Source organism: Lissotriton helveticus, chromosome 2_1, assembly GCF_964261635.1.
Source record: "Lissotriton helveticus chromosome 2_1, aLisHel1.1, whole genome shotgun sequence".
Lineage (NCBI taxonomy): Eukaryota > Metazoa > Chordata > Amphibia > Caudata > Salamandridae > Lissotriton > Lissotriton helveticus.
Window position 1 is genome coordinate 281,220,716 of NC_136059.1, and position 27,547 is coordinate 281,248,262.

Genomic DNA, 27,547 nt, shown 5'->3' on the forward strand with positions numbered 1-27,547 from the left:
TGCTGTTGCATATTAATCCTATCTTAATTCACTAGAGGTGCACATAAAGTTCCTCTGACTGGTTTAAACCAAAAGGGGTCATTGTCCTGAATTTTAAGATATGTCGAGATTCCTTCTGACGGAGCAATTTTTCCAAATTTCCTCCACGTTTATTGTCTATGGCTTGGTCAATGCCATAAAATTTCAGAGTTTTCCAATCCCCATTATGTGCTAATTCCATGTGTCTGGCTATAGCATTGTTTTTATCCTTATGTGTGGTGGCACGAGTGTGTTCCAAAATTCTCTTTTTTAACTCGAATGTCGTGCTTCCTATGTATTTTAGTCTACACGGGCATTCCACAATATACACCACATATCTGCTTTTGCAGCTGATTAAGTTTGGAATTTTCCACATCTTTTTGTTGGCCATTTGGATTTCCACAGTTGTTTTGGCTATTATACAGACCTTGCAATTATAGCGTTTGATAAAACCTTTAGTTTGTAGCCAGTCTTTGTTTTTGTTTTGAGTGTCAAGATGACTGTGCACTAGGTGATCTTTGAGATTCCTTGCTCTACGGTATGTTACTGTGGGGTGATCCCCTATCATTTTTCCAATGGTGCCATCTAGTTTGAGGATTTTCCAATTCCTTTTTAGAATCGAATTTACCATTTTGGAATTCTGGGTATAGTCCGTTATGAATCTTATCTCTGTTGTTTTTTTTATAGTTTTAGTTTTGATTTTCCCAGTCACTTCGTGTTTTTTCATTTGCCCTCTTCCAACAACTGTTTATTGTGCCAGTATTGTATCGCCGATTTTTAAATCTTTTTGCTGTATTTGTACTATGTTTCATCCACTCGTCTTCCTCACTACAGATTCTCCGAATTCGGAGAAATTCACCATATGGTATGTTTTGGATTAGTGATCTTTGGTGGAAGCTGTCAGCTTGTAGGGTGGCATTGGTGGCAGTTGTTTTGCGATATAAAGTGGTTTGAATTTTATTATCCTTTATATAAATTTTTGTGTCCAGGAAAATTGCTTCAGTTTTATTTATTTGATAAGTGAATTTTAGAGTTAGTATACTAGTATTCAGTATTTCGAAATACTCTTCAAATTCCATTGCTGTTCCTTTCCACACAATTATAAGGTCATCGATGAATCTCGACCATTGGACAATTTTTTCCACATATTTTTGGTTCTGAATACTCCATGCCACCTCTTTTTCCCACCATCCCATAGTGAGGCATGCTTAGCTAGGGCTACAGGAAAAGCCCATCGCCGTGCCATTGCATTGTCTGTAGATTTCATCTCCGAAGAGAAAGATGTTCCCAGTAAGGCAGATTTCCAACATTTTCAATAGCATACAGTTGTGGTCATTTAGATGTATGTTCTGGAATCCTATATTAAGGACACAAGTGACACCTTGCGAAAGCTTGAATTAATTACTTGGGATGACTCATACCACTTGATAACAATGGATGTTATTTCATTATACACTACCATAGCAAATGATATGGGTATCAATGCGTGTAAATATTTTTTGCAAGAAAGGAACATACATCTAAATGACCACAACTGTATGCAATTGAAAATGCCCCCCCCCCCCCGTGAAGATGCCCGAAGGGGGCCAGGAGCCCACCCTGGCCCCCGGTGATGTGAAGGAGTGGGAAGGGGAAGCGCCGTCGCGCCCCTCCCCCCCCCTGTGAAAATTGCCCCCAGGGGGCGCCAGGAGCCCCCCCGAAGATGTCCGGGGGCCCATCCCCGGGCCTCAAAGTCATGGAGGGGGCCCGGGACCCCATCCCCAGGCCCCGAAGTAAAGCGGAGGTGAGGGAGTGCCGCCGCACTCCCCCGAAGATATCCGGGGGCCTGGACCCCCTCCCCCGGCCCGAAGTAAGGCGGAGGTGGGGGTGTGCTGCCGCATTCTCCCGAAGATATCCGGGGGCCCATCCCCGGGCCCCGACATGGAGTAGAAGGCCGGGGGAGTGCAGCCGCACTCCCCTGAGGGCAGGAGAAGCCTTGCGTCTGCCCGCCAGGCAGACCAGAACGGAGTGGCCGGCTCCCGCGGCAGCACGCAAGGGTGCTGGCCGGGCAGGGAGCCGGCGGGGGCAGCCGGGGTTGGTCTCCCCAGGCTGCCCTCCAACGATTGGGTATGCGGGGGTCCCGGAGGGGACCGGGACTCCCAAGAAGAGCGAAAGGAGGTGCCAGGGACCCAGGTGGGACCGGGCCCCAGAAAATCTGCGGCTAGGCCGGGGGTGGGCTCCCTGAGCCGAATGACTCACCTGGGGGTCCGGGTTGGACCGACCCTCCCGCGAACGTCCGCAGCGACGAGGGGCACACATTGCGGCTCTCCCCGGCACAGCGGGATATCCGCTCATCTCCTATGCATGGAAATCGGCATGAAACGCCCCAGAATGCCTTGCAAGGCATTAGGAAATCAGCTGTTTTGGGTGCTGGTGGCCCCCAGAGGAGGGGGGTCACCCTCAATTGTTGAAGGAGGGGCAGTGGGAGCTGCAGGAGCCACGCAGCCTCCCCCAGCCCAAAGAAGAAAAGTCCCACCCTAGGTGTCCTGGGGACTAGAAGGAATAACCCCTCAAAGGCTCAGCTAGCATTTGAACATCTCCTTGGCTAGAACTTTTGTTCTACAGCTGGAGGTGTGTGATGAAATGTGCCAATGGATGAAGGGCTGAGTTTGAGATGTCTAAAGAAGGGCATCTCCTGGAGGTGAAAAGGCGTAATTGCACTAAAATGCATTTATTAATGGTTATTTCTTTTAAAGGGACGGATGTTCCATCGGAAGTACTGGTTTAAGGTGATGTCATAAGCAAAGTGGATATAAGTGGCTATACACTCTGGCTAGGGTGTCTGACCGTATTTACAACTTAATCCTGTGATCATCTGTGGTGCCTTTAGGGGCTGTAATTGCAATGCATTTTTAATGATATCCAAATGAGCTGAGAACTGTCATTCTAAAGTGTGCGTAAACATGTATTCTTGCTGCTGCGCTTAGGTGAAGACCTCAGACTATTAGCCCTTAAGATGTAGAGGTGCATACTGTATGGTCAGAAGGAGATGCTCAGTCAGGGTCATGTGTTACCAAGGCAGGTGTAGCCTGTTTAATGCTTGTTGAGGTAATGGGGGGGGGGGTCGCCACTGGGATGGTGCCAGTGCGCAGGGCCCTCGCTCCAGGTAAAGACCAATTCACTGCATTGGGGGCAAGATGATGTGCATACATGGGAGTGGTGGTCCTAGACCCCCTCCCCCCCTGGGGGGGGTGGAGATGTTATGCAATGTCACCAAGTAATTCCATCAGCTTATGTAGATTTGTAAATTGGTGTATAGTATTGAGTGGTGTGTGTGTTTAATAAATGTACTCTTACTTTTATAAAGGAAAGTACAGACTGGACAATCAATTATTGAGTGTTATTTTTGCGCACCTGCAAATGGCGATTACTAGCTCACACCACCTCCCTTGAGTAAGCCTCAGACTGCTCTGCAACGCTACCCTCTGAGAGTCAGGCGCTGCCCTAAGGTGTTTGGTTCCCAGTGAAGGACAAATGTGTCATGCTATTTGTGCAGGCCTCACAGATGCTGCCTCGTTTTCCAACACATATGTAGTAAAATGTGTTGTCCTGTTTAATGATTTTTGGATTAGGCTTCTTTAATGGTCCACATAAGTGATGAGTGCACCTTCTAGTCCTTTTCTATAGCTTTCTCATACTCCAGTCAAGTTGCTGCACAAAAGATAATTTGTTGGTTATCGCTGAACTATAGTTATAAAGCTCTTTTAAATTTGCAAAAACATTTTAAAGCAGATGCCTTAAACTCATGTGCAATTGTTATGATGCAAGCTTTTTCGTTTAAATTAATTACTGTTTCGTACAATTTTTTAGGAGAGTACTCTTTCAGGGGGAAACCATCATGGCCCTGTTGAAGCTCTGAAACAGATGTTATTTAATCTGCAGACGGTGCAGCAGAACTTTGCCCGTGACCAGTCAGCGGAAGAAAATGTAGAGATTAAAAAAGTAAGGATGTCTTCCCTGATAGCGACTGATTGGTTTTTGTTAACCAGTATGTTTAGGAAGCATGACCTCATACCAGTTTCATTTTCTTTGTTTATGGGGGGAGACAAACATATTTTATTTGATACCATATCTAGATGTTATTACAAAACGCAATTGATTTACCACCTAGATTTTAAACTTTCCCTTCAAGTGAAACCTCTAAAAAATTTTCTCCTTCGCCCAGAACAGTGAAGATAATTATTGCAAACACGCAAGTGATACATGATGTTCAGTGAGGCCATCCTGAACTCAATTTGGTGACTGCTGTCTCTTCTCCATCTTGCTGTTTTTATCATCATGGTTGTGTCATAGATTGTAGACTCTTCTTAATAGAGGAAGAAGGGTTAGGAGGCAATAAAGTTGCTGAATCAAGCACAGTACCAGTTAGTAAACGACTACAAGAATGGATTGAACAGAATGTAATGTTAATAGGCCGACCTTTCCTTAGGTGTAGGTTAATTGCATAGATAAAAGATTTCTAATAAAGTGTGAAAGTTAAAGTGTTACTTCGGTCTTGTTCTCAGTCTGTAGACATTTCCACCAACATTTGCTGGAATCCACTTTATGTTGCTATTTAAAACCAATAACTTGATCTATGAACTTAGTGTGCTGCCCTTTGTTCCCATCTGCGCCACTATCTCTCCATGTCTCCATTACCTATTGAATGTGCTTGCCCTTACTTCTTCTGTGCCCACTTGCTATACAATTCTGTTCTTGGCAACAAGTGAGGCTGGCCATTTCTTTCTGGTTACCACATTGATTTTATTTGCTGGATTATTTTCTGCCATTTTTAGGTCTCGCACCTGGCGATACAGCGCAAAGCGCTGTCGCCAGCGAGACCTATAGTCGTCGACTCTGCTTTCAAGGGCTTGCAAGGAAGACAGGAGATGGGCACGCGCAGGCTGCAGATCGGATCGGTGAACGCGCGCGTTCACTACGTACAGTCATCTCCTGTCTCTCTTGCAAGCCTCCTGCAGTTACTGTCACTTTCCCTCCCCCTCCGCCGTCGGCTCCACGTCAACGCGCCCCAAAGTGCTCCTTTCCGCAACAGCAAAATTTGATTTTACTCGTTTTAATTACTACTCGGTCTGACACCAGAAAGGACCCGCCCCACAGACTCAAACTCGTGATCAAGGCTTCAGCTACTGGCCGGCCACCCACTCACTCGGGCTGTGGAAGGAGCGCTGCCTGGGTGTCACTTGGCAGCCTCTCTCGGCAGGTAATCTCCTCTGGCAGCCTCTTTCCACGGGCGGGAGGGAGTCTGTCGCACTCACAGCGACCACCACGGCTGCTAAGAGTGCGCACAGGAACCCGGGGAGATGAGGCTGCACGCGCGTTGTCACGGGACAGCAGCGAACCAGAGGCAATGCATAGAACCGGGGAGGTTGGCAACGCGACGTGACGCGGTAGAGACCGGGTGGCTCTTAACCCACGGGTTGCGCCACAGAGAAGGTGCCGAGTAGTGAAGTTAGACTTATTTTACTTGTTTGAGATGCTGCCGGCGGACACGGGACCGTGCCTCCTCCTGCGGCTGCCACCGGCAGAGCCTGGACTCACTCTGACCCGAGGGACGCTGGTCTTGAACACTGGCTGCCACGGCGCGCCGTCGATGGACAGGAACAGAAAAGGTAAGGACCCCGAGCCTTTAGTTCACTGCTGCCTCTTCTGAGTCTTTAGTTCAAGTCTGCCTCTAACGGATCCGGAGTGGTACGGGGCTAGCGTCCTCCCCTCAGCAGTGCCAGCATCCCTGGGGCAGGGGACCCCGCAGGACATGCAGAGGCGGCCAAGATCAGCGGTGCACTTCCACATTCAGAGATGCCAGTGTCTCCGGATTCTCCCCAAAGCAGCGCGCCAGCCCAGAAAACTGCTTGGAAACATTTCAAAACCGAGGCTTGGAAAAAGCGTTAACCTTGTGTTGGCAGAGAACCAGTGGAAAAAAAACTCCCACACGGTTTGAACTGAGCATGGTAGCTGCTGCTAGCTGGCACCGCTGGGGGCTTGTCGTACTGTCCTTGTTGCATCTTGGTGGCCTCACGCAGGCCAGGGTGATGCTGTTGTTTCTGTCGCTGGGGTTCGTTAGCTGGAACGTGGGGGTTTTCGGTGTGATGGTGTGGACAAGGCAGGCTATGTCTAGGCACTGTAACTGTCGTGCTGAATGAACCGTGAGGGCTCTCTGTGTTGTAATGTGTGCCTCAGCTGTAACAATTCACTGAAATTGGGACTTAAGAGGTGTCACTCGTAGTTACTACTTTCGTCACGCTATTGTTTCACTTCCTCCAAATGTCATCAGTTCCTTCATATATCCTCCTTCTGCCTCTCGTTCTCCCATCAACTTTTACCCCTTACTTTCACTATTTTTAGTCGACTGTTGCCTTCCACCCCTATTGTCACACTTTCTCTGCGTCACACGTGTTCCTACACTAAACCACTCCCCCCCCCCATCCCCAACCTTTGTACTCATTAACGCCAGTTTCTGCGCCCTACTATCCATTTTCTGATGGCTCTCGCCATTTCGCCTTGTGAAAGTCTACTTTGACTTTAACCCATTGCACCTTCCCCCTCGTGGTCACTTCTTGCTACTCTGACCCATTCTGTCTGCCCTGCACCTTTGCTGCGGACTGCTCACAACCTCCTCCCATTGGAACCTCCTCCTCCTCCTCCTATTACACATCCCAGAAAGCCAAGAGAAAACAAGTGAGCTTTTGGATTTGGAAGACCGGTAGTTCCGCATCCTTGTCGTGTACCATTGTGATCACTGCCCATGCTGTCATCTTTTGCACATGTCCCGGATCCACGTTTCACTCTGTAGCATCTTTACGTACACCGTTGAGGACGGGTCCAAGGGGAGGTAGGAAAAAGGGTTGTTTTTTCTGTATGCCTTCTTAGTGTTACATATTGCAATTGCTTCCATATAACGCTTCACAGTCCTGACGAGGCGCTATGCTTGTATTCCTCCTAGAAACTTTGCCCAGTGGTCCTGTTGGCTCTTTTTTTAGGTCTCCCACCTGGCACACACACCACCAGCTGTCAGTGCACGCTTCCACCAGGCACACACACTTCCAGCCGTCAGTGCACACTTCCACCAGGCACACACACCACCAGCTGGCAGTGCGTACTTCCACCAGGCACACACAACACCAGCCATCAGTGCACAATTTCTACAGGCACACACACCACCAGCCATCAGTGCACGCATCAATTGTTAACGCATCCACAATTAACTATTGTGGCAATCGCAGTATGGCCCACTTTACTTTTAAACATGTCAGTGCACACTTTTCCACCAGGCTCACACACCACCAGCCTTCGGGGCACGCTTCCACACACACACACACCACCAGCCGTCATTGCACGCTTTCACCAGGGATACACCCCACCGGCCGTCAGTGCACACTGACCAGGCAGACACCACCAGCTGTCAGTGCACGCTTTCACCGGGCACAAACACCACCAGCCGTCAGTGCACGCTTCCACCAGGCACACACCACTAGCCGTCAGTGCACGCTTTCACCAAGCACACACACACATCACCAGCCGTCAGTGCATGCTTTCACCAGGCACACACTCCACCAGCCATCAGTGCACCATTTCTACAGGCACACACACCACCAGCCATCAGTGCACACATCAATTGTTAACGCTTCCACAATTAACTATTGTAGCAATCGCAGTATGGCACATTTTACTTTTAAACATATTCATCTAAAGCGCAGCCTGCCACCATTGCTACAAAAAAAAAAAAATTTGGCCTACAATTTGTAGACTTTTGTTGCAATTGGTGTTGCAATATTTCGCAATGCCAATAGCTCAAACTTAATTAATGCGAGACCTATTGCATTGCAAATGCTTGTTCTCTTTTCTGTAAGACGATGGAAGGGGTGCATGGCACTACTGCCGGAGTACAAACTTGCCTCTCTGTGGCAGGTAGTTTAATCAGTAGCTTGTAACTCGTACTGCCAGCCGAGGTAGCGTTTTACACAGAAGCCACAAAATACCCTGTGGCTTCTAGCCACAGAGGGTTAATCCTTTGAGAGTAAGACTGCTAAGTAACATTTACCCCAGCTTCTGAAAATTATACGCTTTGAGAGCCCTTTATTCTTTCAGGGTGTAAAAATATGCATTTTTAATTGTACACCTTTTTAGGGCTCGGGCCTACGTCCCACGAAGTGGGGCGGGGCTTCCGAGCTCTAATGTTATAAAAAAAAAAAGTTCAGAAAGGGCTGTGGGCTGCCGCATTCCAGAAAGCGCGCGGTTTTTGCGTGTGGTATTCTGCCATGTGAATGGTAATTGGTCCAGGCAAGGCTGTGTTTAAGTAAATCAAAAAACACTACGGTAGGGGGGGACCTTAGGGGAGTTTAAAGACCAAGCTCTGAGTACAATCCCCAAGAACCTATAAACAACAGAAGTAACAGAGGGTCTCAAAATAAAGTGCCCAAAAATAACAACAGGTCAACCACAACCATAAGACCACAGTGATATACCACAGAAATTCTCAGCAGGATGCGAGAAATACCCATCAGTCACCATACGGATCCGCCCTTCATCATTTGGGATTTTATCCGTACCACCCGTCTAAGAAAATCGGTGCCACACACAAAGGTCAACCCGGTGGTAAGGGGGTTCCTAAGTGGATGGTGGCAAAGACAGTGAGGTATGCCACTCGATGTTAATGAGTGGACACAAACATGGGACTGGGGTGTGCAGTGTAGAAAAGGAGTGAAAGGGTGAAGAAACCAAACTGGGAGTGCATTAAAATTGGTTTGAAAAAAGGCACTTAACAAAAGTTTATTCGGTGTGTGCCTGACATACCAACGTTAAAAATCGATATGACCCAAGGCTGTCAAGTTATGTGGACGGCCTGGGGTGAAAAATGGTCAACTAGTTTCTGCAAATAAGGGACTCTTGTGTCTTTGCATTCATCAGGACCAACAATGAAATTAAAACTACTGCACCAAGTGAATTTAATAAAGTGAAAGAAAGCACCGGGAGAACAAAAAAGTGAACATTGTCACCTGAAAGCTCCGGGTGCCCTTACAGTCTGGGTTAATCCCTCAATCTGTAAGGTGGACTGGCCTCACCCCACCTGGCAGCGGCTCAGGGGAAGATGAAGCACCGCTCTCTCCGTCGGTACTTCGGGGCCGGCGTCCTGGCCGTCTGGAGAGGTCAGTGTGTTTAAGTAAGGCAGCACGCCATAGGGCTTTGGAATTTTTGCAATGTCCACTTCCTGCATAAAGTGTTCGGACACGCGCAGAAGAATACATAAATCCTCAATTACCAGCTGTCCGAGGTGCCGGTAATTGAAGGCAGATGGTGCTGGGAGCGTGTGCACTGATGTGTTTTTTTTCCCTTGAGCTCTGTGTGCGCGCCGGCAAACCCGCGCCTGCTCTTTGACTGAGGTAGGCTAAACAAGCATTGGCAAAGCAAATAGGACTCTCCTATACAAAATCTGTTGGTTTTGTCAGGGATATGTTTAGCCATGTTGTACAGCAGCCTGGCTGCTATGCAGCACAGCTGAAAGTAAAAAAACAAACAAAGTGCTTTGATAAGCACTCGTGCCCACTCACCCGAACTCAAACTTTTAATGTCAAAATAGAAGATCACTTTAATTTACTGCCCTCATAACAGACCCCTTGCAGTAGCTCTAGTTGTCCTCTTACCAGATCCCTTGCATCTTCCCAGCTAATGCCAGATTCCTCACTCGCTCCGTCTCGTCACCATGACTCACTCTCTCCACCCTTTCATAAAAAAACACTCCACCTCGCTTTCCTCTCACTGGGAGCCTCACATTTACACTCACAGTCCGGTTACCAGATTCCTACTGCCGTTGTACCAGATCACTCATTGTACTATCATTCAGTGTCCTATCATTAGAGACTTGCTTCACCCTAATGTTCATACCAGTTTTTCAAACTCATTCCCAGATCACTCACTCACTGCCCAAGCAGACACTGGTACATCCTCCTGTGACCAATGTCAACAGTTCCCTTTCACACAAAGCCTTCGCAGATCCCACGCATTCACTTCCCCCTCACACCTTTTCCCACACCTCCTGCTTCTCATACAAGCCTAGCCACTGATTTCTTGCACTAACAGCCTTCTCCTTTTCACGCACACTTCACTCCTGCTTCATTTCCCTTTTATTTTTGTGCCCCAATGCATTTCGTTCACTCATTTAACAGAGTTATATTGTTTTTCCCTACAAAGGGAAGGCCTCCTTTACTTTGTAAAGAAGATATGGTTTATCTTGTAAGCAGGTATCTAAAAAAAATGGGTGCTGCTCTCAGAAATACATTACTTTCAAAATCGCATGTACAAATTGCATGACCTTTATATACAGAGCTCAGTGTGAATGATGTGGCTTGTACACACCCAACCATACACACCCAACCATACACACCCAACCATACACACCCAACCGCACACACCCACACACCCACACACCCGCACACAACCGCACACAACCGCACACACCCACACAACCGCATACACACACACACACACACAACCGCACACACACACAACCGCACACACACACAACCGCACACACACACAACCGCACACACACAACCGCACACACACACACAACCGCACACACAACCGCATGCCCACGCACACAACCCCACGCACACCACCACCACACACCCGCAGAGTAGTGAGTGCAGAGTAGTGAGGGCAGAGGGCAGAGTAGTGAGGGCAGAGTAGTGAGGGCAGAGTAGGGAGTGCCGAGTAGGGAGGGGAGAAGTGAGTAGTGAGTAGAGTAGTGAGTAGTGAGTAGTGAGTAGTGAGTAGTGAGTAGTGAGTAGAGTAGTGAGTAGAGTAGTGAGTAGAGTAGTGAGTAGAGTAGTGAGTAGAGTAGTGAGTAGAGTAGTGAGTAGAGTAGTGAGTAGAGTAGTGAGTAGTGAGTAGAGTAGTGAGTAGTGAGTAGTGAGTAGTGAGTAGTGAGTAGTGAGTAGTGAGTAGTGAGTAGTGAGTAGAGTAGTGAGTAGAGTAGTGAGTAGTGAGTAGAGTAGTGAGTAGAGTAGAGTAGTGAGTAGAGTAGTGAGTGCAGAGTAGTGAGTAGTGAGTGCAGAGTAGTGAGTAGTGAGTGCAGAGTAGTGAGTAGTGAGTGCAGAGTAGTGAGTAGTGAGTGCAGAGTAGTGTAGTGAGTAGAGTAGTGAGTAGAGTAGTGAGGTGAGTAGAGTAGTGAGTAGAGTAGTGAGTAGAGAGTGCAGAGTAGTGAGTAGAGTAGTGAGTAGAGTAGTTAGTGCAGAGTAGTGAGTAGAGTAGTGAGTAGAGTAGTGAGTAGAGTAGTGAGTAGTGAGTGCAGAGTAGTGAGTAGAGTAGTGAGTAGAGTAGTGAGTAGAGTAGTGAGTAGTGAGTAGAGTAGTGAGTAGAGTAGTGAGTAGTGAGTAGAGTAGTGAGTAGTGAGTGCAGAGTAGTGAGTAGTGAGTGCAGAGTAGTGAGTAGTGAGTGCAGAGTAGTGAGTAGTGAGTGCAGAGTAGTGTAGTGAGTAGAGTAGTGAGTAGAGTAGTGAGGTGAGTAGAGTAGTGAGTAGAGTAGTGAGTAGAGAGTAGTGAGTAGAGTAGTGAGTAGAGAGTGCAGAGTAGTGAGTAGAGTAGTGAGTAGAGTAGTTAGTGCAGAGTAGTGAGTAGAGTAGTGAGTAGTGAGTAGAGTAGTGAGTAGTGAGTAGAGTAGTGAGTAGAGTAGTGAGTAGTGAGTGCAGAGTAGTGAGTAGAGTAGTGAGTAGAGTAGTGAGTAGAGTAGTGAGTAGTGAGTGCAGAGTAGTGAGTAGTGAGTAGAGTAGTGAGTAGAGTAGTGAGTAGTGAGTGCAGAGTAGTGAGTAGTGAGTAGAGTAGTGAGTAGAGTAGTGAGTAGTGAGTGCAGAGTAGTGAGTAGTGAGTAGTGAGTAGAGTAGTGAGTAGTGAGTGCAGAGTAGTGAGTAGTGAGTAGAGTAGTGAGTAGTGAGTAGAGTAGTGAGTAGAGTAGTGAGTGCAGAGTAGTGAGTAGAGTAGTGAGTAGAGTAGTGAGTAGAGTAGTGAGTAGAGTAGTGAGTAGAGTAGTGAGTAGTGAGTGCAGAGTAGTGAGTAGAGTAGTGAGTAGAGTAGTGAGTAGTGAGTGCAGAGTAGTGAGTAGTGAGTAGAGTAGTGAGTAGAGTAGTGAGTGCAGAGTAGTGAGTAGTGAGTGCAGAGTAGTGAGTAGAGTAGTGAGTAGTGAGTGCAGAGTAGAGTAGTGAGTAGTGAGTAGAGTAGAGAGTAGTGAGTAGAGTAGTGAGTAGAGTAGTGAGTAGAGTAGTGAGTAGAGTAGTGAGTGAGTAGAGTAGTGAGTAGTGAGTAGAGTAGTGAGTAGTGAGTAGAGTAGTGAGTAGAGTAGTGAGTAGAGTAGTGAGTAGAGTAGTGAGTAGAGTAGTGAGTAGAGTAGTGTGCAGAGTAGTGAGTAGTGAGTGCAGAGTAGTGAGTGCAGAGTAGTGTAGTGAGTAGAGTAGTGAGTAGAGTAGAGTAGTGAGGTGAGTAGAGTAGTGAGTGCAGAGAAGTGAGTAGAGAAGTGAGTAGTGAGTAGAGTAGTGAGTAGAGTAGCGAGTAGTGAGGTGAGTAGTGAGTAGAGCAGTGAGTAGAAAGTGCACCATAAAACAAACAGTTTTTCAATAGTCACTTAGTAAATATAAATGTTCAGCAAGTCCGTTTTGTTTAAGATGATTTATTTTTCAACAAAGTGATAATAGAACAGCCGACGCGTTTCGTCCCAGCCGGGACTTCTTCAGGGCAATGGAAAATTCAATGTCCAGAATATGATGTCAAAACCAGAAAGTGATGTCGGAACCAGCTGTGTGGCAGACCGCTCTGTCAATCCCTATTTCCAATAAAAATGGTCAGTATCCATATGGATGTTCAAGAGATGGTTCAATCATGAAGGATCATGTATATACGGGGTCTTGGTACCAAATACTATAAATATAGTATCCAAGTCTAGAGGATAAAATGATTAAACATCCAATTCTTCACACGTAAATAGATATCCGGTGCACCAAATATTCGATGTGCACTGTAATCTATGGATGACCAAGTGCCCCTTATAGCGGATATCCTGCCATCAAAAGAAGTATATTCGTGGTTCCACCTCCGTAGTTCTCGGAGAAGAAAAAGAAAGCGGGAAATAGCCGCCCTCGGGCTCTACATCGCCAGATGGCAGGTTCATGTCCCGATAGAGTCCCCCGAAGTGAGCCTCCCGAACAGCGTGGGCAATGTTAGGCTCCACTGCAGATTTAAGTTCCCCTGTTCCCGTGTTCACCAGGGCCCAGAATTTCCTAGAGTCTTTGGCATCTAGGGCGTCAGATAGATCATGCCAACGGTCCCAGTCCCACTCGGCCCTGGCGGTTTTCATTGCCGTTTTATAATCCCTTCTTAGTTCTTGCACCCTGGCCTTATTGGATCCAGTTTTTATAGTAGCAACTAAGTCAGACTTAATCTTCTTACAGCTGCTATTGTACCAGGTCGGGGTTCGGGTCTTTTTCCGGCGTGACGGTACCAATGGGTAAAAGACCTCAGCGAGACCACTTACTAGTTCCTCATGAATTTGCGCTAGTTGCTTGTTATAATCATCGGGACTCGATAGATTTATAAGGTCATCCACTTTTTCAAACTTTGGGAGTGCTATTTCATATAGTTTGCCCATGCTACCTTCTGTATTTAGCAGCTTCCCCCATTTTACCCGACGCCTATTTGTAGTGAGAACCAAGTTCCCAGGGTCGTCACTATCAATAGGAGTCGGAGACCCTACTTCAGGTGCAGGATGTTGCATTTCCAGAAGAAGAGCGTTATGGTCACTGTCTGTTCTTGGCACCACCCTGAAATCTTGGACTTTGGACCACATACTGATGTCTAAGAAGATATATTCTATTCTCGACTCGTGATCCTTCCTATTGAATGTGCACAGTGACGGGGTATCTGACGGGGTACTCCCGTTACAGGCCCGTATTCCAAAATTTAGGGTGAGGGACATGATCTGTATTGCAAGCGGGGACCACTTTTTAGACTGGGGAGATGAGCATGGTGGAACTCCCCAGAAATCATCCTCCGTAGTGAGAGCACCCTCCTTTAACCCTTCTAGGGGCTCAAACTGACAGTTAAGATCCCCACCCATCACTATCTTGTAGTCACCAGACAGTTGACCCAGGAAGGACGCTAAATCATCAAGCGTTGAAGATTCCCCAAGCAGGGGGACCGGGCGCGAGTATACATTAATAATTGCCAGGGCTATTACACCAGGCCATCTAAGCAGCACACATTGGATGTCGTGCGAGAACGTAGGAATGTTTTCCGCCTGGCATCCAATGTGAGTAGCTACCCAGACTGCCAAACCCCCTGAAGGCCTCCCTTTCCCGCTCCACTTGGCCGGAATTTCGAAGATTTCAAAGCCCGTTCTACTCAGGGATTCCCTCGCCCATGTCTCCTGAAAGAGGCAGATATCGCTGCCCTGTATCAGGAGGTCCCAATCAGTTGAATTCACCTTGTTTGCTATCCCCGCCACATTCCAGGAGAGGACCTTCAAATATTGGGTACCTGCCCTGGTCCCCGATCGTTCAGGTGAGATTGATGCGGTGGCTGAGGGTGGATCAGGGGTTCCACTAGTAGCTGGCTCAACTAGTGCAAGGGTCAAAGCGCTCACCACTCCTGCTGTTAAATTAGTACCCATTGGGTCCTTAGATGGTACAACTGCTAAATCCCTTGGGCGTCCAAGTGCTATATTCCTTCTACCATGGCGTTCATATGCCCTGTCATTACTCTCACTCAAAACTTTCGTCCCGTCCATACTTTCCTTCCCATTTTCAGTTTCGTTAGGAACCTGCATAGTGAGCGCCTTTTGTGGTCAATCAACCTGGTCCAAACAAGAATATCTATTTGGATGTATAAAATTGCCATATGTGGGGATCTCATTGTGCCTGGGCCTATAGCGTGAGCCATCCACTGCAAAACCCACCCTGGTCCAACCATCATCCCTCCTCACAGCTGGATTGGGTGCACTTGGATAAAAGAATGAAAGGGGCACCAAATCAATTGCTGTTTTAGATGCACTGCCAAGCCAGTTGCAAATGTATGGAGCGACCTGTGGGCTTTTGAAGCTTACAACTATACAGTCCCCCCCGCATTTCTTGTGAGTATACCCAATCCATGGGACCCTTCTTACCATAAGAACCTCTCCCTTTAGATGAAGTGGGAGGGGTCTATGGATATTTAGCCAGCTAATCACCTTGTTGCGCAAGGAATCCTGTGATTCCATGGCGCCACCGATAAGTTCTGGTACTCCCACCAGAATTGCAGTGTACGCTACTGCCTCAGGGGGCAAGTTGACTGCCCTACGCCTTGTATTAGGACTAGTAGGACAGCCAACCTGCACAGTGACTGGTCTATCCTGGCTGGGTTGATTTGGCTGAGCATGCTATTTTGACCTTCTGGGAGCAGGTACCGGTGGCCTCGGTATGTGAGGCACCGGTGGGGCCAATGAGGGGGCTAAATCAGAGCTAGTATTAGTGACTGCCCTTAGGTGAGATGTTTGAGAGTTGGAAGCCTGACTGCTTAAAACTGGAACTGGGGGCAAGTGACACGGCCCAGCTGGAACAGGCAAAGGGGGGGCAGTTGTAGAACTAATGTTAGACACTGCCCTCACAGGAACAGTCTGACTATTTAGAACCTGGATGTTTGGGACTAGAGGTAACTGACTGGACCCAGCACTGGACCTATGAGCCCCACTTAAATTTGTTCCCAACCCAGAATCCACACTATTATGATCAATACAAAATTTTTCTATGGTCGACAGTCTGGCTTCTATAGAGTCCAACCTGATGGTCAGGGGATTCAAAAGGTTTCTAACAGTGTCCGTTAGTAAGCTGATGGACAAGTCTGTAATGTTAGAAGAAGAAGCCCTGCCAAAAATAAATGACCCAGTATACACAGGGACGGATGAAGTAAGTAAGGGGCTGGCTGGAGCCGACCTATTCCTAGTCTGAGAAACCCCTGCTGAATTTGCAGTGTCTTCAGTGTCAACTTGAGAGGTCATAATTGAATCAATTTTCGCCCTTTTTACACCATTGGGTTTCCTTGATCTCTTCCTTTTAGTTGGATGATATCCAATGCTACTTCTCTGGTTCATTAGATCTGCTGCGTCAGAACCCACCTCTTGTAGTGCAGACTCTGCATGAGCGGGATTGGGGGAAAGCTCTACAACCCCCGACAAGCGTAGTGAATCTCCATCTCGATTCGAGGATAGAGGTGTCCTCAGTTGTTGTAGGACTGACTCAATGGTCTGGTCTATACTGTCCAAAAGTGACAGGTGGGTAGCATCAAGCAGTAAAGGTGTGCTAGCATTAATCGATGAGCCCGGAGAAGCCATGGACAAATTGTCGATACCCTCCTCACAATGTCCCTCTAGCACACAAAGACCTTTTTTTCCACTGGATTAGTCTTAAAAAGAAATTTTTCCATGGTACCTGATACTTGTTGGGCCGCCTTGCTCCTGGTCTCTCTGGCGGCCATTGTTGTGAAGGGCGCCTTCAAAATATCAGACAAAGTCACAGAAGGTCCCAATGGAAAGCAGACGTCAGAGGGGTGGCCCGGTCCGGTCTCTACCCGCCTCTAACGGCCTAAAACGGCCCGCCCTTTGCCCGGGCTTAGCCCGGCGACCGCCCGCGCGCGTCCCGCGATGCGCGTCTGCGGTACTGAAGATGTAGTTAGTTAGGGCTAGGAGGCGTGGCCAGCCGGGAAGAGTCCCAGGTGCGGCGTGTCAGCAGCCGCTGGGGAGCCTGGGACTCGCAGTCCCGCTGCGCCGGTGATGGAGTCACTGCCCTCTTCGTCGTCCGCGTAGAAGCCCCACTGCAGCCTCCTGGGTCAAAGGATTCCTGGTCACTCAGCCTCGAGCGGCACCCAGGCAGCAGCAGTGCAAGCTTCTTACACTCACAAGGAGACCACAGGCAGCTGAGGTGCAAGCTTCTCCCACTCACAAGAAGGACATCACAAACAGCAGCGGTGCAAGCTTCCCTCACACACTCACAGCAGGTACTGTGCCAAGGCAGCAGCAGCAACAGAGCAAGAGTCCCTTATAAAGAACAGGCACAGCACAGAGATGCACAATGCAATCTTCTCATACTCACAGGCATCAGCTGTGCAAGCTTCTCACACTCACAAGAACGACATCACAGGCAGCAGCAGTGCAAGCTTCTTACACTCACAAGAAGGACATCACAGGCAGCAGAGGTGCAAGCTTCTTACACTCACAAGGAGACCACAGGCAGCAGAGGTGCAAGCTTCTCACACTCACAAGAAGGACAACACAGGCAGTAACGGTGCAATATTCTCACACTCACAAGGAGATCACTGACAGTACACACCACATGAACACACTCCATAACACATAGCAACAATACATTGGCATTTACAATGCCATTAGCTCAAACTCAAATAAATCCGAGCCCGATTGCATTTCTAATGCTTGTTAACTATGTTTTAAGCTTGTAATTTTCTAAGTTAAATGTTATCTTTAACAGGATTAGCCTATTACTTTAATCAGACATCTTTATTACAGAAAGGGTAGCCCTGCAGTCTCTAGTTCTTTTTGTAAGTTACCCTCTGTTTTCTGACTCCTCTTCAGCTTGACTCACTTCCAGCTTAACCTTAAAAAGACAGAGGAGAACAAAGACTGACAGAGCATGTACTCTCAAGCAAAACTCTCGATTTCGTTTAGGGTTCAAAATGACCCATGTGTGAGATTTATTTGCCTGAAACAATCTCAGAGTTTGGTGAGGTCAAGATAGTGGTCTTTGTTGGTTTAGTGGAGGCGTACGGATGAGTGAACATCTTACCGGTAGAAACATAATGGTGCCTCACTGTGGAACATCTCTATTGAGGGGTGGTTAGTGAAGTGCTGGATGACCAGTGGGCCATATCTAGTTCACATCTATGGCCAATGAAGTGCCACATGGTAAACAATAGGTCCTATCTTTTTCAATGCAATGATCAATAATATTGCAGATACAGTAAATAGTCTTTGTAAATGACGATAAAATGTGAAAAAGGAGATGGCAGAAACAAGAGGAGAGATACAAGAATGTATGAAGAGCAGCCTCATGTGGCATTTAGGTTGCAGTGAAACCACACATTATTATTTATTAACCCAGCAAATTACCTGGGAGTAGCAGTGAATAGAAGAAAGGGATTGTAATTCATGAGCAAGGTAAGGGCTTGTAGGAGTCCTCTCATCCTATGATGTCAATTTCTCAGTGTGGCATAACCTTGATTTGCAGAAAAATACAACTATAAATTATTGGTGAGGTCGCACTTGGATTACTCTGGGCAGTTCTGGGGCTTACATTTCTGAAAATACTTTGATCACTGTTATCTTGGACACAAATACACAGGATGCATGTAAAAATTTAGTAGAGAAGACTTTGGGATGATTATGAAACTAAGGGAAAAATAAAAGTTGTCAGGCTAGAGGTCTGGGGTGCTCTGCTGTGGCATATGCATCTTAAATTCACTATAATAGCAGAAAATACCTGGTGCTTAATCAAACTACAACTGGTGGATAAGAATTACTAATAGAAATAGTCAACGTTGGCAAAACCAATCCATCTCGGCTTCATTTTTTTAGCAATGCTTACAGCAAAGCTAAAGAAGAGAGGTGAAAAAAGCCTATAACGTGTCTGACCACGTCAGTTTGTTGTCACATATGCATACATAAAGACACGGGTGTTTTTTTTTCTTACTTATTTACTGATCCAAGTAGAGTCTGTAAATAAAAAAAAAGACCGTGTAAAGGCGTTTGGTTGTGTAATAAGCAGGTGGGAGGAAACAACATAGAGGGCGAGCGAGAAGTACACAACATGGGTGAGACATCAACGTCGGGCGCAGAGGAAGGAATAGCACACAGGCAAGAAAATAATATGGAGCAACGGGGAGAATCTCACTGGCAAGAAAGCAAGGAGTGCTGAACCAAAATGAAAAATGAAGGCCTTAAAATTAAGCAGTGGAAGGGTAAAAGTAATGAGGCCATGCTCTGGGGTTGGGGAAAACATAACAAAGGAAAGCCCGATCAAGCTAACAAATAAGAAGGAAGCAAATGAGAGTGACAATAAGCCAATCTATGGTAAGTAATGGCGCGGGCTCGAAGCACAATGTATGCTTTCAAAAGGTCTTTTCTCAAACAAACAGCCTGCAATCTGGAAAATGAGACCTAAAAAGCTTAACCTTCATACGTTTTGGGAAACCATTCTCTTAAAAATAGCATAGCATAGCTGAAGACTAAATATTGATTTTTGGTGCAATTAGCAGAGTTGAGGATACAAAATGTCTGATTAGTTTGGGCTAAGAATTTCTGTTTCATTGTAACATGGTTTTGTGTATATTAGTCTTTGACTTTACCGTAGAAAAACCTTTTGATTTGGGTAGGTATTCTACCAGAATATCGTCTTTTTATATAAAATCTCACCCTATGTGAGATAATAAAAACAAGCATTGGCATAGCCAATAGGTCTTGCCTTTGGGACCTTATAAGTGTTTAGACAGAGCTATTGCCGTTGTTAATTTCTTTAAGCTGTGTTGTAGAGCATTGTGAATGTTGTGCATGTTGAAAAGTTATAATAAAAAAAGTGGTATAACCTTTTTTGTCACCCTATTTATAACCAAGAAAACATTATATACAACTGAACTACCCTAATAAAAACAGAATTAACACAAAGATTGTGTTCTAGTTTATTTTCCATGGCAAAATAATAAAGTAATACCATCACAGAATATGCTGCATTATGTCGCATAATTTGCCTTTTCTTGCCACATAATTTACTCAACCCTGCTGCATAATTTGGCCCACTCCTGCAGCATAATTCCAGTGGCCCTACCTATGAGGTTCTCAGTGTGAAATGCTTCTGTCATTTTGACAAAGTCTTTGAACAATGAAAACAGAACAATCAGCGAGTCTTGTTAGCTGACCATAGAAAGAGTAAAAGCCCTCACTCCTGCAAGCAACTCTCTTTAAAAAAAAAAAAAAAAAAAAAATGTCATTAAAACGCCATAGGTTTTTTTGGGTAATGATAAAAACAATTCATTGCAATATTCAATTTGCTATGTCAATAAATATTTCTTATTTAGCAGAAAAAAAGATGTTTCCTGCCGTTCCAAATAAACCATGAAATATAAAAAAAAAAAACATGAGTAACGCATGTCTTATGGTCCAATAAAGGCTACTAAAATTGCCGCATGGTCCAGGGGGCAGTAGACGAGAGTGCCACTTGGAGTGTTTGAAGATCAAGTGTTCTATTTTGCCCGTGGTGCTTTCCGGGGTGGTGGAGCATTGGATGTATTCTTTGAAGCGGATAGCGATTCCACCTCTGTTTTCCTCCATCCTGTCTTGCGATCCTCTATAAGTGGGGATTGCTTTGCTGATGACAGGTGCTGATAAGGGAGTCAGCCACAACTCAGTCAGGTAGAGCAGGTCCGGTGAGTGGTCGTGAATCAGATCATTAATTTCGGTGGTATATTTAATGAGGGAGCGAGTGGTGAGTATGTAGTACGGGGAGGGGTTCGGTGTAGTGGAGGTCTGGTATGTGTGGTAGGGTGTTGGGGGTGCGGGAGGGTGCAGGTGAAATACTAGGTGGTGTAGGAGAATGCTCCTTCAATGTTGAGCCGTAAGGTGTGGCAGCAGTGCCAGGAGATGAGTCCGGGGTTTAGGGAGTGGGTGGTCATGAGGACAGCAGAATGGGTGGTTGGAGGATATGGGGTGCTGGGCATAGGTGGGGCGTGGACAGTATTGGGGAGTGGAGAAACAGTGCACTTATGTCTGTGATCCCTAAATTATGCCTTCCAGGCATGTTCTATGAAAATGGGTTTTATGGCTTTTGAAAACCTACAAAAGACTTTCCATTCAATTCATTTTCCCTCCCCTTTCCCTTGTGGATCTACAAATATAACAAAAATAGTCAGTTAGCACAGAAAGGGGCATTATTCTTTCCTGAAATAAAGAGCTACTACAGTGCATCCCAATTGAAGGTGCTGCGGAAGTAGGTTGTGAGGTACTCTGACAACTACTGGGTGCACGTAGGTAGGGCAGTGGTGGTTTGATCGATATGGGATATTTTGTTGCTACCTAAAAAAGCAAGGCCATGGAAAATCTACTGAAGAAAACCAAAACCAGTCCCCGGATGCCTGTTTCCGGTCCAAGGAGGACCTAGCCTGGCAGTTCGGGCAGGACTGTGCACATGAGAAACAGGGTCAAGATTGATTTGCACATAGCTGGGTCCTAACTGGGGTGGCATAGTGAGCGAAAGAACAATGGATTAAACGCAGATCTGTGACGAGAGGTGAGTGGTTTTCCACGTACATACTTTTCCATATATCCCCATTTACATGATCTCATGCGTACCAACAGAATTTAATGCGGTCCGTAAGCTGCATGTCTCGACCCTTCTAGTGTTTTAACAAATGTTTTGATCACTCAAATCTCTAGTTGCTTCAGACTTATTTGGGGGCAGGCATCCAGTGTCGAAGCTGCTATTTAAATCTTTTGGTTTTCTGCTACTCTACTCATCTAAAAGATTTAAATAACAGCTGCGATATTGGATCACCTGCCCCCGAATAAGTCTGCAGCTACTAGAGATTTGGCAGATTTCAAATCATTTGTTAAAACACTAGAAGGGTCGAGACATGCAGTGTACTGACTGTATAAAATGCTGTTGGAACGCAGAAATCATGTTGATGGGGATATGAAAAGTATGTATATGGAAAGGTCGGATAAAATGGTAGAAACTGAGATATCTGAGAAGAGTTTCAGGATTACTAAAGAGGTACAATGAGGGTTAACAAATTGATCGAATCCAGGCATATAATAATAATATTTTGGTATTGCACACTAGATTAGTTGAGCAAGTGGTGATCGAATCCAGGCATATAATAATAATATTTTGGTATTGCACACCAGATTGGTTGAACAAGTGGTTTCCGTTGATCCAAGATACGTGTGGGAGAGGTACTAGAGACAGAGGGGACCTATTCATGTTTGGTGGGTCTGCCTGGTACTGTATATGTTTTGGAAAGAGATCTAAGCAGCTAAAGTTGACGGTTTGGGGTCTAAATTCTGTAATGTGGGAACAGGGGTGAAAGACAGAATTGTCTTTGATCTTCCCATTGCTGATCGCAGCGATATTTGTTCTTGCCAGCCTTTGAAGACAAATGGTGATCCAGACAATGAACATGTAGTACATTAAAATCCGAATGGACACAATGGTGATGGAGTATGTAGATGTGGATTTGAGGATAGGAAATCTATTCTGAACTACATATATATACTTATTTCTAAGATACTTTGGTAGTCAATATTCTAACCATAATATTTTTTACATGATATTCTGACATTCATCCACTGAATAGAATAATGTTGCATCACAGTAACCTAGCTGTTGTCTTTAGAGAGTCCCCATTGTGTTTTGTACAAAATATACAGAGCAGCTACCCTCTTCTCTCTAACCGACTTGTTCTTCAGATAAATCTGGTGAACGTTATTTCTGGTAATATCTGTGTAGGTTTAATTTATGTTTCTGACAGTCTTTCTTTTTTCACTAGATCCCAACCGAAACTGCCTCAGAATTCAAACTGTTTGATCAGGAGATGATGCCAGTTAACAATTCCCTACAAAAGTAAGTAGATTCGTGAGTGACAATAATTGTCTGTCTTAGACATTTAGATATTTTGTAGTAAGTAATTTTCCAGTCATTCATTTTCCTGCTACCTAGTAGCTGGTGTTATGGTAACTGCAATTTTTGTTTTAAGTTTGCAGCTTTTTTTCTCCAGTTTTTCATTTTGTTGAGTCCCCTTTTGTCTGCATCAATTGCTCGTTTTAGACGCTTTATCAGTTTTCCTCAACATCTGGTAACCCACAAACCATATTTTCTTAGGCCTTTTCATTTTCTTTAGCAAGAGGATCCTACAGTTTCAACTTTCTCAGATTTCCTCGGACTATGGGGCATCTCAATATTTCTTAGCCAAATATCAACAAGCCCTTTTGACGTTGGATGGCATTTTAACTTCTTAGTTCATTGTAGGCAGCTCAGAGCATTTCAACTGCATCTGCACTTTGTAACCCTTAAAAAAATATTTTCCTTTGTTACCTGTGAAAAACTCCATGCTAAATGGAAAAAAATGCCGTGTAATTGCTCTGTTGACTTTTATGTAACTCTTGGTGTAAGAAACTGGTTTTTTAGTTGGAGTTGATTGGTGTCCACCACAAGTAACAGAGTCACTATCCTGTCAAAGGTTTCAGTAATTTAAACCAAAGCTCAGTCCCCAGCAGCTATGTCATAGAGCAAAGAAGCTTTTCCTAACGAAAATGTGTAAAGGATTTAGGAGTTCCAAAACAATTAAAAGTTCGATAACACAACACAACATTAAAATGTCCACTTCAATTTAGAGGGGGCAGGTCGAGACCTTCCGGGCTCCTCTTAAGTCACAGATAGCTGGTCCATTCCTCTTTTGTTCTACCTTAAGTCCAGTCCTCTTGTGTTCTACAGGTCCAAAAAGTGTTATGAGAAGGTGCCTCGGGGTGCTCCATTTATGCCTGGCACAAGCTAGTGGATGGGCACTCCATAACCAATAGGGTAAAAGTTCCTGAGAGCACCCCTACCCACTTTATTAGTAGTTTTTGTCTGCTGTATTGCAAACTGGCTCAAAATGCCGTGGGCCAGGATATTTTCAAGATGGCGATAATCTTTGGCAACACCAAACTTAGACTCTGAGGGCAGGGGGTGTTTTGGAGAGTGAACTGCGGAAATTACCAGTGTCCACCTACTACTAACTCTAAAATCCAATTTGAAGAACCCTTACCGACAACAAATCAAGAGACCGAGAGTGCTGGTAAGACAAAAGAAGGTCAGTCTGCACTAGAGAGGGAGATGCGTAAGATCCCTTTCAAGTACGTCAAAGTGTTGCATGTGGTCCTAACAGATCTGTAAGGCAGGATTTGACATTGCGCTGCCAACAGCATGGTTGGCCCCCACCCTTATGCTGAGCTCAAAGGAGTCATTCCTGCTCCTTAATGTCAGCCAGTCATTCACAGTGACTTATTGTGTAGCTCCTGGGAAGAATTTCACACCTCATTCAGGCAACGTAGAGGCTGAGAGTTGCTAGAGAGTTAATGCATAAAAAAGGGACACCGTGGTCATTTTATTTGAACTCCTCTATATCACATTAAGTATATGTGTTTGTTTTAAGAGAACTATTCAAGTTCAGGTCTCTCTTCAAGAGGGATGGCATATGCTTTGTCCTCCCAACATAGATTCGCTGTAAAAATGTCTGGAAAGTGTACCATTCACAGAGCAGTAGCCAACAAACCCCTACTGCCTACACTAAAAGCAGGGCAATAGACTGAATATGTCAACAATTACTTCAGTCTGTGGAATATGTTATCATCGCTTGAGTGAAAGAGTTTGATTGGAAGACTACTTCTTTATAGGCTCCTTTGCAATCAAACCTCAAACCTGACTAAGGTAATTTTATTAGAATAGCTTAAGGCATCTTTTCAGAACATGGTTACCTCCACCCCGTCTCAAAATTACTATTTCCACATTTTTAAAACGCCTGATTGGTACTGTCAAGGAAGTTGATGACGAGTCACTCTAGAGTCTACAAACCCATATAAAGTGAAAATCACCAGTAGTGTGTAAATGTGAAAATTGAATGAAAACAATCTAGGTTACTTTTGGCTCTGCCTGGCAATCAAGAGCAATTGCCACAATTTATAGTTAAGTCTAAGAATAATTTTGCCCCTTTCAAGCAGAGGGGACTGGAATATATTGACAGACCTGCAGCATTGCTCGTTTGGTCACCAGGAAATAACACTTAAGGTAGCATTGCTCAATTGAAAAAATACTTGCCTTTGACATTGCTGTGAAATGCAGGTCTCAAGATTGAATCCTAGCAAGGCGAAATGAGCCTTCTAGTAAATATAGTGCCATTAGATTGGGCAATAGCAACATGTATCGCTTGTTGAATGTAAACATTGCAGAAGTGTTAGATGAAGCGCCATATGAAATTTCTTTTTAATAACATTATTAAGTGGCTGGCTAGCACTGTATTGTGTGCCCAGGATTTCCAGTTAAGAAGTGTCTGAGGGTACCAAAACTGTACCAGGCAATCATGAGTTTCCTTTAGAAGGCCTTTCTGCAAGATCTGTGAAGCCTTTGCTCTAGAGGTTTAAATCACTAGGAAGGAAAACATAGACTGAAATGATCTTGTGTCCACTTGAGATACTACATACTACCTCAGACAGTGCGGTGATCACTGGTCCAGTATTCATAATTGTGAGTCTTTGGATGGATTTAGGAAGTTACTGTGTTGGAGTCTGTAAAAGAAAGCAATGCACAACATAATAGCTCTTTCAGAGCAAATATTATATGCATAGTTATATAACAAACAATTGTCATGTCCACTTCTGGTTTAGAGCACATTGTAGGACAAAGCCAGGGATGTCAATGTTTGTCATCTTCTGCTCAGGAAACCCTCATTGCCCTCAAAAGCTGTGCCTGGAGCAACTTTGGATCCAATGACATCTAAAAATAATTTGGGGTGTTTGCATTGAACCCCACCCAGAAGAGTTTCTGCACATTAAAGCATCCTGGCAAAATTATTGAATGCCCCCAAATTCAAGGAGCATGTTCTTGCCCGTATCTCCACCTCACACAGTCTATGCCTTTCTCAGGCAAAACCTTCGAATGACTTCCACTATCACTCTATCACCATAGATTTTAATTGGCTCCTAGAATAATGGTTTATTTTTTAGTTATTATTTTTTCTTATTGGCTAATTACCCATATATTAGGCCAGTTACCGTATTCTTTTATTTTAACCCACCTAATTACTAGTATTAAATTCTTCCTTTTTTGGGAAATGTTTTATATTTCATTCCTCAGTTCCCTTTTTCTGCATAATTTAAGCATTACGGTTATTATTTCCATGGCATACTTATGGTAGATGTGGTGTAGGCACGGGTATCATGTATCTGAAAGAGACATGTTAGTGATAGATTCCTTACCTTAGAATATCCCCAGGCATCAGATTGGATCCGGAAAGTTTTTTCATCAGCAGTACCCCTGCGCGTTGGTAGGCGTCGTCGTACGGCTCCCCGTATGTCACTGGGGTCGTAATCCGCTAGATGACAGCGCTGGAGCTACTTAGACGCGCCCACGTGCACTGCCGTCAGTTCTTTCTTTTTCCATGCCAGCAAGCTCAGATCCTGAGAGAGCGGTACCTCCAGTCATTTTTTGACTGAGTTTTGGGGGACTTTTTGTCTCTGTTTTCAAGTATATAACAATCCGCCAGTTCAGGCCTGTGAACACCGCATGTCTCTTGGGCCGTTACTCCCATACTGTGTGGGATACGGTTGTGCAAGTGCTGCCTCAGAGTCCAGTGGAGGCTCGGACAATTCTTTCCCAAGCTATTGCTGAGGGGAGAGACGCAGCCAAGTTCACCATCCGTTGTGGTCTTGACACTGCTGACTCGCTGGGCAGGGAGATTTCAACGACAGCGGTGCTACGCCGTCACGCCTGGCTGAGGACGACTGGCTTTTCTAGGGATGTCCAGAACACGTTAATGGACATGCGCTTTGATGGCACTCGCCTGTTCGGCGATAAAGCAGACTGCGCGTTGGAACGTTTTAAGAACTCACGGGCTACGACCAAGTACTTAGGCCTTTCGGACACACACACTCCTTCCACTTCTGCTTTTCGCTCCTTTTGTGGCCAAAGATGGGGCACCTGAGCACGTTTTGTTTCAAAGCCACAAGCATGCGCAGCAACAGTTTCATCACAGCCGCGGCTGTGGGACCCGCAGAGGCGGGTCACTGGGCCAGCGTGCGGGTCAATCCACCACCTCTCCTGCAGCCGCTGCCTCCAAACCTTCCTGGTACGGTGTATCAGGCGCACCATACGCCAGTAGGCGGCAGGATTCGCCATCACCTCCACCACTGGTTCACCATCACATCAGACAGGTGGGCTCTGCTACCCCTCCAGCCATGCCACTACAATACCGCCGCATGTCAGGGGATCACTTGACACTTCTCCAGCAGGAAGTCACGGCCCTCTTGCCAAGGGGGCCATCAAGCGCGTTCTGACGCCAGAAGTAGGTCAAGGTTGATACTCCCATTACTTCTTGGTTCCAAAGAAGGACAAAGGTCTGCGGCCTATCTTGGACCTTCGGAATGTCAAACGCTTCCTCCGGAAGGAGAAGTTCAAGATGCTCACACTTGCTCAGGTCTTGTCTGCCCTCGACCCGCAAGACTAATTGGTAGCGTTTGACCTGCAGGACTCCTATTTTCATATCTCCGTCCTTACGGCCCACGGGCGTTACCTACGATTCATGGTAGGGCACGAGCATTTTCAGTTCACAGTGCTCCCTTTTTGCCTTACAAGCAGCCCTCGGGTGTTCACGAAAGTGATGGTGGAGGTCGCAGCTCATCTGCGCAGATCAGGGGTTTCAGTCTTCCCCTATCTCGACGACTGGTT

General features: G+C 45.7%; 1 protein-coding gene across 2 annotated transcripts in view; it reads left to right on the forward strand.

Annotated features, from left to right (window-relative positions):
* C2_1H18orf54 (chromosome 2_1 C18orf54 homolog) overlaps positions 1 to 27,547 on the forward strand; it is a 173,210-nt gene that overhangs the window by 131,049 nt on the left and 14,614 nt on the right. For both annotated transcript variants that reach the window (XM_078674817.1, XM_078674818.1), the window contains exons 6-7: positions 3,868 to 3,999; positions 22,617 to 22,690. In XM_078674817.1, coding sequence (XP_078530943.1) covers positions 3,868 to 3,999; positions 22,617 to 22,690 — 206 coding nt within the window. The remainder of the gene's footprint in view (positions 1 to 3,867; positions 4,000 to 22,616; positions 22,691 to 27,547) is intronic.